Source organism: Neltuma alba, unplaced genomic scaffold (genome assembly GCF_004799145.2).
Source record: "Neltuma alba isolate B1F8T4 unplaced genomic scaffold, ASM479914v2 tig00002944_pilon, whole genome shotgun sequence".
Classification (NCBI taxonomy): Eukaryota; Viridiplantae; Streptophyta; class Magnoliopsida; order Fabales; family Fabaceae; genus Neltuma; species Neltuma alba.
The window spans coordinates 2501-15262 of NW_021633078.1; the positions used below are offsets into that span (position 1 = coordinate 2501).

Genomic DNA, 12762 nt, shown 5'->3' on the forward strand with positions numbered 1-12762 from the left:
TCTAACCTATGTCAATTGACCTATCTACCCTTTCTTATATAACACGAATTACAATTACATAACAATGTCATCCCCTTCAAAGATCTGGAATTATAAAGCTAGGAAATTACTGTTGAAATTGAAATAGAGACATCCAAGAAGCTTCTTCATCAGGTTTCCCTTTCCACTATACCAGAACCTCAGTAATTATTCGCTCCTTCCTTCTACCCACCCTTTTATTTAAGATTTGCTCGGGTTCTCGAACTATAGGTAGCTCAGGAAAATGAACCGGTGGATGTCTAGGCTTAACTGATGGGTCAGGGCATAATTTAAGGAGGAAGATTCAGTTTGTAGTAGGCAACCTTCCCAATTCTTTCAAGGACTTTGTAAGGCCCAAAATACCTAGGAGCTAACTTTTGGGAGCTTCTTGAGGCTACAGGAATTTGCCTATAGTGTTGTAATTTTAAGAAAACCCACTGACCCATAGAAAATTCTCAGCCCTGTGAGAATCAGATTTCTACTTCATCATGTTTGCAACCCAATATAAAGGATGCTTGAGTATGGCTAACATCTCTTCCTTCGCTGAAACACTTCTATCAACCCAGAACAGAATTATGGGGTAAGTAGGGGGAGTGTACAAGGGGTTTCTAAGCATATGGTAGCTCAAAAGGAGAGGCCTTTGTAGATGAGTGGAAATTGGTGTTATACCACCATTCAGCTTAGGATAACCATCAACTCCACTCCTTAGGTTTCTCCCAAGCCATGCACCTTAAATAAGTGTCCAAACACCGGTTAAGGACTTCTGATTGTCCACCCGTTTGAGGATGATATGAGGAAGATAATTTCTTATCTACTTCCATTACTCTTAAAAATTCCTTCCAAAAATTACTTACAAAAATGGGGTCCCCATCACTAATAATGTCTAATGGAGCTCCATGTAATTTAAACACATGATCCATGAATAATTGAGCCAATATAGATGCTGATTAAGGATGTGAGAAGGGATAAAATGAGCATACTTACTCATTCTATCGATAATGACCCAAATAGCATCCTTCCCATGAGATTTATGGAGCCCATCTATGAAGTCCATTGTAATACTTTTCCAAATCGACAATGGTTATAGTAATCCGAGGGAAGCAGTGATCTCATATTTACACCGGGCACATGTGTCACAATGCTTAATAAAATATGCAATGTCATGGATCATATTCTTCCACCAAAATAGACTTTTAACATGCTAGTATATAGCTTGAATACCAGAATGCCCTCCCTGGGGACTAGTGTGCATCCATTCTAAAATTTTCTATCTTAAGGCTGAGAACCTGTGGCTCTGATGCCACTTGGTAAATTCTTGGAATTAGAGATGTAGGAAAAGGAAGAAAGAGGAAAAGAGTGATAGAGAGAGAAAAAGAAAGAGAGGAACAAGAACAATCCTTGAATTCATTCAATAATCAGTAGTACGATTCTGGGAGTATCCTTTTATAGATGGAAATAACTAACTAACAGGACTAACTAAGGGAAACAAATGTAATCAACAAGTTATTATCTAGCGGCTACTCTAACCTATGTCAATTGATCTATCTACCCTTACTTATATAACATGAATTACAATCATATAACAGCTTCCTTCGGTGTTTTTGCTAATAGTTCTCAGGGGACCATGCAAGCTAAATCTTTGCAGAGTGAGCATGCAAGACATCATAGATGTTGCTTGCGTGCCTACCCTTCACACCACTGTAAGTCATGGTGGATGCAAGAATATTAAAATCTTTTTCTAAACTTTACACCACTGTAAGTTACTTCGCAGATTCATAAACAGAACTTTATTCTTCCACGACAAGTAAGATGATATCCATCATCACGGCATTGGTCTTCTCATTTCTTGACCACTTCTAACAAAGAATGACTGAATTTATAGAGGAGACTCTCTAACTGTTTTTATGTTTTTGGTTACCCAGTATGTGTTTGGAAACTTGTTCGTCTTTGACTAAAGTAATATGAGAGTAAATTTGTCTTGTAAGTTACATAATGTTGTGTCCGGCGATTTTCCAAACATTGCCTCGTTACATTGGTGTGTTAATTCAGCGTCTGAACTAGTTAAATTTTTATTATGGTTAGTTGTGACTTGTGACTGAGCTTCATTAGATTATTGCAAGCATGAAAAATATGTGACCCAGTACAGAGCTGCTTCTATCATAAACTGCAAGGTTGAGAAAAACAAGGTTCTAATTAAAAATAATTCAAGCGAAACAAAGGTCAGGAGAAGGAAAAAAAACACTTAATGGGACCGAGGAACATTCTACTATTATTGAAACAGTCAAGCAAGTATACTGCTCTATTTGCTTGACAAAGGTTGGGGTCAAGATGAAGTTTATCATTTCTTCAATGTTCTCCCCAGTGAATCCTAACTGGTTTGGTGATTCAGTGATGTCTCGCCCGAGCAGTAGTTTTGTTGGTCAGTCATTTTTCTTAGAGTTGAGTGTCGGTCCAAAATCGTTGGTTGCAATCATGCGTCTTTTTTTTTTTTTGTGCTATGACTGGCAACCCTCGAGTGGCATATTTTAGTTTTTATTGCCTAATTAATTAGTATGGATGTTCATGAATTTTTATGTTTACACAAGATGTTGAATCTCATATTTTGTTGACAGAATCTCATATGTTACGTGAAATATGATGAATGAATTGCATTATTTAAAGTTTATGAATTGTATTTGTTATGAATTATATAGTTTATGATATTAATTAATCTTAATGGGCGTGGACTAGCTCTACTTAGTTATTCTGGTCAAAAAAAGCTCTACTTAGTTATCAGTCCGTTTTCCTCCACTAAGCTGAAATGACATCGTTCTTTATCTCAGCGATCAACTCGATTTATTCCTTTCTGCTGTGACCCCGTGTTGCCTTAAAAAGGATGTTTGATGTTATATTGAAAAAATCAAGAAGAAAAACTCACTCAACAATCTAACTTAAAAAGAAAAATGGTTCTCTAGTTCTATTTATAAGAAATGAGAGGAGAATTTTTTTTTTTTTTCTATTTAGGAGAGTGTTTATATAAATGTACGGTTTTAACTTTCATTTGTTTTATTGTTATTGTATTGATTTTGTTTTTATAGGATACAATGTATACTAAAAAAGGAATAAAATTGTAAGGTTTGAAATTATAATACAGAGTTTATGAAGTTTAAGATTTTTTTTTAGTATATGTAAAACAAGTTGAAAGTGAATTATAAATAAGACTAGATGTACATGAGCAAGAATGAAATCCCAAATGTTGTAGAAGGTTTGAGTTTAAAGGAAGGTAAACTCGTAATTGTATGGCAGCCGTAACAAGGGGTGCTTGCAACCACGGGCTGATGAAAATTGGAGCAGCGGTTAAAGAACAATTGCAGGAAGATCTAGTACTTCCATTGCCGGTAACACCGAGAAAGGCAATCTCTGAGCCTACAATGGTTTACATGCCATAGGCCCTCATTGCAGTACACCGAAAGAAACTGAAGCCTCAATCATGTTAAACATCAATCGTTACTGCAAAGCCCAACCTCTAAGCTCTGGATGATGAACTGATAATGGAACCTTAACCGATGATGATGTTGATGATGAAAACCTCTTAAAAGTCTCGATGAAGGCTAATGTCAATGATGAATCTAGATGTGGTTTTACGTTTTAGAGATTAAAGACCTCTTTTTGTTTTTGTACAAGAAAGACCTCTTTTTTTTTGTGAATTTTTTTTGTATATCATCACCCCTTTATTTTAAAGGCAAAATGGCGTCGCAGTGGAATATAACAAGTGAAAGTCTATTTTTGGTCTTTTAATTTTATAGTAGAATTCAATTTAGTCCTTTGGCTTTGTTATTTTTTTAACTTCCTGAACATTGCCACTTTATTTAATTAAAAATGGTTACAATCACTCAAATTAGGTTTCCTATAATGAATAAAATTGAAGGTTGATACGGAAACGTAGTATAGATTTGTTTTTTATGGAATATGTGTGTGTGTGTGTGTGTGTGTGTGAATTCCGTTGTTCCCTTAGACACTCATGCCTGGGGTTTGCCTTGGGCCGTATTTGAAGAAATCTTATTTTAGTGTTAAAGATCAAAGGAGCGGGCCTATCCAAACCATGGGCCCAATGTATGAATAGTTTGAAGATTATATTTATATGTAACTTGGGGAAGATTAGGTGGCAAAAAACGATTGGAAATAGTAAAACTAACTAGAGGCTAGCTGGAGATTACCGGAAACTTCCACTCCACCAAAGTACGGAAAGCGAATGGGACCCTCTCTGACAACCCTGCTTAAATTCCTGCTCGCCCTATTCTGTACAAGACCTTCAGCGCGTCTCATTACATTCGCCGTGCCAACCCCTCACGTACTCACTTATGTTCCATAAAAAACTGCCCAAACCATAATTTTGGGACTCAATTCCTGGTTTGGGTGAGGAATTTGCTAAAGAGGAGACAAATGGACAAATCATGATTTAGGGCCAACACTATAGTTTTTAGCTCAAAATTATAGTTTGAGGAGAAGTAAATCTATTCTACTTCTAGTTTAAATTAGAGAGTATGATTGTGTCTATTGGAGTAGATCCTAATAGTAATATGACTTTAACACCCCTCAATTATTTTTCTATAAACATGTTTAATTTTATATTTTATAAATATATATACACATATTAGTTATTTATTAATTATATTATCTTATATATTATTAATTATGTTGGTAAAAAATATATTATTAACAATTTTATTCCGTCAAATTAAAATATATTATAAAATCTATTTTTTATGTAATTATTATATTAACTTATGTTTTTTTTACTAATTTACACATATAAAAAGTACTTCTGATAATAATTATCTAAATACTCTCACTTTATCATAATCATTTTTTTACAAAATATATTCTTTCCAAAATCTATTTTCCAGAAATTATTCTCCAAATCATGATTTGGTTTGATCCAAACACCTCCTAAATTGTTTTAAACGAATCCTCCTGAGTGGGCACAAATAATGACTGATAGGTGAACATTGCTTCGGGGTTTGAAGTGCTGGTCTAAAAAAAAAAAAAAAAGAGGTTTGAAGCGCTGGTCCCAAAAAGAAGGTTTGAAGCAATTTTTTAAAATGATTTTTTTGGGGGAAAAAAAAAGACCACTGAAATAGTAAAGTTGCACAGAAAGACCAGTTTATAAAAATTATTAAGACCTATACTATTGTTATCAAAACCGATATTAATGTTGTCATGAGTTCTTATTTACAATTTTTTTATTTCAGCCTCTCTTTTTTTTTGCTATTTTCCCTTCTTTTTTAGGATTTAAAGTTTTTTTTAAAACTGACTTTTCAACATGTCATTAAAAAAATTTGGATTAAGATGCTCATTTGCCTTGAAAATTGAATTTTTTTATATAAAATTAAAATTGTAGTAAATTTGCTTCTTATAGTTAAAAAAATTAACATTGATCATTAAAATAATGACTTCTTGATATTTTTAACGTTAGGAGAAAAAATTTGCGTGATTTTAAATTTTTAGGTTAAATTTACACTCAAAAAAATCTTCTTAGCAAAAACTTTCAGAACAAACTCATACCTGAACTCAACAAAATTTTGTCCAGCGAACTTTTCTGATTTATTCAAAAAATCATATTTCCTTGATTGACTTTGTCAGTCGGGATATAATTAGGATATAATCACTTTTGTAAATGTTAATCTAAACAAGCCCTTAAATTTTGGAAGGCTGCAAAACTCAAAAAGTCTCATAAGACATACTCCTCCTTTAAAAAAGGAAATAATACAAAAAGAACCTTAAATATGTAAGACAACAATTTTTTGGCTTGAGTAAAATAACAAATTGGTGTGCTGAATTTTCATAATATCTTTTAGATGCTCCACCACCTAAATGTGACATAGAAATTCACTAAAAAAACATAAATGCTTTTACCTTAAAATACAAATTTTCTTTCTATTTTTAAGATTCAATTTTCATTCAACTAACCATTAATTAATTATTAAATTATATACTTTGGATGAAAATACTATTCTTTCAATATAAAATTGTTTAATCGCTTATGTTAACTGAAAGAATTTAATGCGTATATTTTTAAATTTTTATATATTTTTTAAACTTTTTGTTTATATTGACTTATTTATTTAGTAAAATTCTTAAAATTTTAAATATATAAGTTGGTCAAAATAATTTTTGAAACATGCATGTAACGAAAAAAAGAGCTTAGTAAAATAATAGAGTATAGATTAGTCAATATAATTTATATTTATTTTTAAAATTTTCTTTAAATTAAGGAAAGAGAATGAAGCACTACTTCACAAGTATAAAGCATAGGTTTTAAATAACCAAGAAAGTCCATGCAATTTTAAGCAGAACAGAAGAGAAGCACTATATTTTGCTGAAATTATTAAGATTTTAACAATAATATAATAGATTATAAAAAGTCTAGTACATATTTAAATACCTAGGTGTCCCTCAAATGCATGCCAGCGTTTTGTTGGCAAAAAAGAAAAAAAAGGCATATAAACGTTTATGGTTTTGAAGTATATATTCTCTATTTTAAAATCTAAATCTTTTCATATTCCGATACACGGAATAGAAATATGTTTTACATGAGAGAAAATTTTATAGTTATAATGTTGATTTCTCCAATTTTCTGTAATCACTAAAAAACAAAACTCGTGAGAGGGTGTTTGAGTAATCCTAAAATTATTTTTTAGAAGTATTTTTTTGCAAATTAAAACAAACTTCTCCATATATTTATTTCGTATATCGCAAAAACACTTCTGAAACTATGGTTTTGATCTTACCCAAACACCCCCTGAATTCAACATTAAAACTTCAAGCCACAGGAAAACAATAAATATTATATATTGAACTTCTAAAAGAGGAATATAGAATGAGACAAAGAAATTCTTCTGAAAATAATTATGTTTATTTTTTGCCCACGAAAATAAATAATTAAAAATGACTAAACATAAACAAAAGCCTGGTCTAATAATAATAAGTTCTTTTTTGTCATAATATATTCTTTAACTTCTAGGAAAATTGTGTATGATATATTTATGAAAAAAAAGTACAATGTAGATAATAATTTTTTTAATCCTTGCAATTAAATCAAAATTTTCAAATAATTATAAATGCTTCCTACTCACATAATTGCTCATTTCTTTCTCCTAAGGTATAAACTATTCAAACATTTTTATTCAAAAAACTACTTAAATCAATCTATACTTTTATTTTATTTTTTGAAATGAGTAATACCTCCTTTAAATTTTATTATAACTAGTATAAAGGTCTTATATTTAGAACCAGAGGAGTATTTTATATTTATATTTTATAATTTATAATTATGATGATTGATTTTTTATAATTTATGAAGATTTTACATAAAATATATGGTGAATTACAGAAGATTCTAGAAATATTAGTGTCATATCTTGTTATTTAAAACTAGCAAACGAGGAACTTAGAATCGACTGCAAGCCAGGCAGTGTAGTAAAGGCAGAGATGAGATAACTTTTAAAGTGAAACCCAAACAGGAATTAGACTATTATTTTGAAAAGTTCTGGTCAAGAAATGATAGAATTGAAAACTGTACTTGAAATTTTTTAAAAAATTTAAAAATTTATGAAAAATGAAATAAAGGGTCTAGAATAGGATTTGAAGCCTAAAAGATGAAAACAAAATAAAAATAATTTATTTTAAATTTTTCTGTATTTACAATTATTTTTTACTAATTAAAAAAATTTAGTCAAAATAAATTATTTTAAATATACAAAAGCTTCAATAGTTCAAACCAAAAGCAATGGTTTTAAACTTAAGACTTAAACCAAAATGATCAGATACTATATTAACCGAAAAATTAATCTTTGTAATCATTCATTAAGAAAATAGAATTTTAATTATCTGAGATAATCATTAAATACAATAACAATAGTAAATTAAACTTACAAATAATATAAAATTTTATTACATTATTGATAAGTTTATGAATAATTTACATTTTTCTAAAAATTTTGCACGATATATAGACTCATACTTTATATTAAAAGTTGGGAAAAAATACTCTAAATTTTTTAGCCAAAATTTTTTTGCCTTAATTACACATGCATTAAATAGACTTTATTTACTTCTCTTTTTAGCCAAAATTATATTTACTAATCTACCTTTCCACCATAGTAAATCCCTAATTCTATCTAAAATTATTTTGAAGAATTTTTTTTTTCTTTTTTTTTGCATATAATTACTTGGTTACTTTTTCATCATAGTGGAATAAAAAGTCAAGCAGTTTCATTGACATAGATATAAAAAGTTTTTAAAATAAATGTTTTATTCCTTTTATCATGTTTTAAATATTTGGGTTAGATACATTAATTCATTAAAATTTATATTTTCCTTTCCATAAAATACAAGCTTATTGGAGAAGTAATTCGTTATATGCTTTTCAAAACTCATCAAAATTTAATTTTGAAAATTGCTCTAGCGTTGGAAACAAATTTGAATTTCGTGAGAGAAATCGGAATGTGTGGTGTGCGATGCTGGGAGTTTTATATACAAATTCGAATGTGATGGTCCTTCAAAACTGATTGCAACAATCAAATTGGAATTTGTATATACAAATTCTAATGTGATGGTATTTCAAGAGTGATTTCGCTAATAAAATTGAAATTTGTATATACAAGTTCTAATTTGATCAGATTTGGAATTAACTAGTGTGTATAAATTGGAATTTGGTGTTATCCATCCTATCTTTCACTCGTTCAAAACTAGTTCAACACTCTCCTAGGAGATGCCTGTTAAAGCTGCGAAGGTAATGACAATGGTTGATATTGGCGAATACCCGTCGTTGCTTAGTTATCCCTTCGTGATTTGGTTAGCATCCGTCTGTTCTTTTGTTGTCGCAGAAACATGGGATGTGTCAAAGAAAAAGGGTGACCGCTGCATAAGTCATTTTGAAAACATGTTTATTAAAGGGGTGTTTGCCTAACTCCAAAAATTTTCTGTTAATAAAGGCAAACTCCTCTACTATTTACTTCGTATACTATAAAAGTACTTTTAAAACCATAGTTTTGTATCTACCCAAACACCTCCTAAATAATACTACCCGATTCAAAATATAAACTAAACTTTCTTAAAAAAATTAGTTTTTTTTATAAGATAACATTCACTTTTGTCCAAGCATTTAATGAGTTTTTTTTCAATTTTACCCACATATATTCTCTTTCCTCTTTAATTCATTTATTGTATTTTTTATTTATTCTCTTCATTAATAAAGATATATTAGGAAAAACAAATATATATCTTACACATTTATTGTTTTAAATTGGTTTTAGGGAAAATTCCAAAAAAGGCCATTGAAATATAGAAAATTCTAGATTGGGTTTTGGAATTTCAAAAATAACAGAAAAAGTTAGTGACCCAATTTGTTATTTGTGAAATTAAGACGAATTGACGATTTTGTCCCTGGCTAAGCAAAAGTGAATAGTTATTCTCTAAACAAATTTAGGTAACGCTTACACTGTTCTAGTGATTACAAGATTAATTGTAGTTAATAATAAGGTACCTGATTATGAAAAAGTGAGTAGTTATTCTCTACATGAATCTAAGTAATACTTACATTGTTTTAATGATTACAAAATTAGTTGTAGTTAATAACAAAATACCTAACTATGAAAAAATGAATAGTTATTCGCTACACGAATCTAGGTAATGCCTAAACCCTTATAGTGATTCCTTAAATCATTGTAGTGAATGAATATAAATGAGGGTAAAGCTGTCAATTTCTCTTCATTTTACAAATGACACATTGGGTCACTGACCTTTTCTATCATTTTCGAAATTCCATGATCCAATCTAGGATTTCCTATATTCTAAGAACTTTTTTTGGAATTTTCCCTTGATTTTAATTGGTTTTTTAATAAATATAAATAGATAAAATTTAGATTATATTTTCAACAAAAGGGAGTATTATTTTATTTTATTAAAGGTAATATAGTAAATTAAGTATTTTTCTACCTCCATGAAATTTTTGAGCGATATTAACCATTGATAGAGCTCAATAACTGTGTAATTTATATGCCCTACTTCAAAATTTAAGAATTAATTGCAATAGGATGGCTGCATTAGAATTTAGATTAAAAAAAAAACACACAAGAAACTTGGTGACATTTTGGAACGAAAAAAATATGTGCATAGTGCATGCTAAACACGCACCAAGACCAAAAAAAGTGATTAAAAATGTGTTTGAATAGAACTAAAATAATAATTTTAAAAATATTTTTACGTATGCGAAATAAATATAAAAAAAATTATCTCAATTTATTAAGAAATATTTTTAAAAAATATTTTTTTATTGTCAAACACCCGTGAAAGAAATATGCGGAGGGAGAATAATGCAACAAGCTTAGCTAACAACGAGAGGGGGAAGGCGCGTGGGAAAGGAGGAAAGGGGGGAAAGAAAGTAGAGGAGTAGGAATGGGGCCCACAGCCCATGTGCCCAAACCCTGTCTCCACCAGCTCCTGCCGCTCAATGATTAGAGCTCTGTTCCCTCTTCTCCTTCTCATCTCTCTCTTCCCCTCACAAACCCTTCTTTCTTCGTTCTCTTCTCAAAATCCTCTTTGACACTGAATTGAATAAATCAATAAAACCCTCTTCCTCTCTTGCTTCTCTCTCATCTCTCAGCTCCCACCCCCATTCTCTCTCTCTCTCTCTCCTTGGGGTTTGAGTTGTGTTGTTGGGAGTCAAGTGGGAAAGAAAGACCCATGTCTAACTCTGACGGAGCTACCACCAACGGTAACGGCGCAATCATTGACCCGCAGAGGCAGCAACAGCAGCAGTCGTCCTCCGGAAACGGCGCTCTCGCCGTTAAGAAGCCGCCGTCTAAGGACCGTCACAGCAAGGTCGACGGCCGAGGTCGCCGTATTCGCATGCCGATCATATGCGCCGCACGTGTCTTCCAGCTCACGCGTGAGTTGGGTCACAAATCCGACGGTCAAACCATCGAGTGGCTCCTACGCCAGGCCGAACCCTCCATCATAGCCGCCACCGGCACCGGCACCACTCCTGCGAGCTTCTCCACCGTTTCGGTCTCTGTACGCGGAGGCGGCGGCGGAGGAGGTTCGAACTCCCTATCGTCGTCTTCTACCACTTCTACTTCTCTTGACCATAAGCCTGCCCTTCTGGGTCCGACACCCTTCATACTCGGAAAGCGCATACGGACCACCGATGATGACGCTGCTAAGGATGATGGCGTCACCGTGGGACCCACTGTTGGGTCAATAGTAGGGCCGACGACACCAGCTGGGTTATGGGCACTTCCGGCCAGGCCTGACTTCGGCCAGGTATGGAGTTTTGCTGCAGCTGCGGCCGCTCCTCCGCCAGAGATGGTGGTTCAGCCCGCGGGTGTGTCGGTGTCGCAGCAGCAGCATGCTTCGTTATTCGTTCATCATCATCAGCAGCAACAAGCCATGGGCGAGGCGTCGGCGGCTCGACTGGGTAATTACCTTCCAGGACATCTGAATTTGCTGGCTTCTTTGTCGGGTGGGCCCGGAAGTTCAGGTCGGAGAGATGATGAGCCTCGATAATTTTGGAGTTGGCGGCGGCGGAGGGTGGTGGTGTTGTTGGTATATATATTTGTTGTGTATGGCTGTATGGCTTTGTTGTGTGTGGAAAGCAGAAGATTTTCTTAGTAGTATTTATTTAGGATTAGAGTTCGTTTTGGGTTCTTAGTTGAGTGGAGAAGTCCATGAATTATGGAATTCAAATTAGGATTTTTAGGAGTTCGAAATTGTTTAGATTCTGGGGGGGTTGGCGAAGCTGAAGGAGAGAGATAAAGGCTCACATTTATAAATAACTCAAGATCGAGGCTGGAAGCGGATTTCAGAACCTCGATCCGTATGCAAGCAAGTCCAGTAGAGTTAATAATGTTACTTATTGTGTTAAGAGCATGTTTCAAGTCCAAGTCAAAGCTTGGGATGATGGGATTGCATCTGTTTTCCAATGGGTTTTTGACTGACAAGTTTGTTCATTGTTGAGGTAGAAGTGATTAATTAATAGTGCTTAGTGTTTGTGCCTACAAGTTAAAAGACTCAGGTCAGTTCTTGTCTTCCCAATTTGTTGGAGGTCCCAAGGTTCCAATGTAGAATGAGAAAGTCACAGTGATTTGGCAGTATCGCTGAATTATGGCCTCTCTCTTCCACTCTCACGCTCTTTGTTGGTCTTATCATTTGTTTTCAGAGGTGACTGGTGTGTAAAATGAGCAAAGCGCTGGTTCGTTCTACTCTGCAAGACCTCTCTGTTTTGAGATTTTTATCTGCAATTCTTATTTAGCCATTTGTTAGATTCATGCATCAGCGTGAGAATAATGTGTTATATTGTATGTAAGTGGATTGTTTTGGGGTGCCAGTGATGTGAATAAAAACCCACCTTTTTCCCCTACTTTCCCATCTCTGCATCAATGCATGTGTGTATGCGCATATGAACTTGTATATTCTGCTACCTGACGGTTCGGTTTCTAATACTGCATGCTTTATTCGAACTTCTGTGAGCCTGAATGATCATTTTTAAAACCGTCATCATTTGTTTGATTTTGTGAGAGGTCTTTGCTGCTAAGTTTTGTGATTACGAATGATCTTCTCCTACAATTTCTTATAACCTGTACTTTGGCTTTCTAGTATTGGTAAAACTTATGTAATTATGCTCAAGATGTTACAAATGCAGAAGGGATAAAGAAAACCATACATGGTGTTTGTCAATTTACTTTGATAGACAACCTGGTCTTC

General features: G+C 33.1%; 2 protein-coding genes across 3 annotated transcripts in view; both read left to right on the forward strand.

Moving 5' to 3' along the window:
* The window catches only part of LOC114739862 (transcription factor TCP7-like), a 12602-nt gene extending 184 nt beyond the window's left edge, over window positions 1-12418 (forward strand). Inside the window, exon 2 of one of the 2 annotated variants that reach the window (XM_028927962.1) lies at window positions 10695-12418. In XM_028927962.1, the coding sequence (XP_028783795.1) occupies window positions 10744-11565 (822 nt within the window). In that variant the 5' untranslated portion in view covers window positions 10695-10743 and the 3' untranslated portion in view covers window positions 11566-12418. The remainder of the gene's footprint in view (window positions 1-10694) is intronic. The other variant, XM_028927963.1, reaches the window with a different exon arrangement.
* LOC114739845 (E2F-associated phosphoprotein) lies at window positions 1583-2390 on the forward strand. Its single transcript, XM_028927935.1, is given in 4 exon segments — window positions 1583-1718; window positions 2128-2261; window positions 2263-2341; window positions 2344-2390. Coding segments are annotated over 4 exon segments (396 nt in total).
* Window positions 12419-12762: the final 344 nt, after the last annotated feature.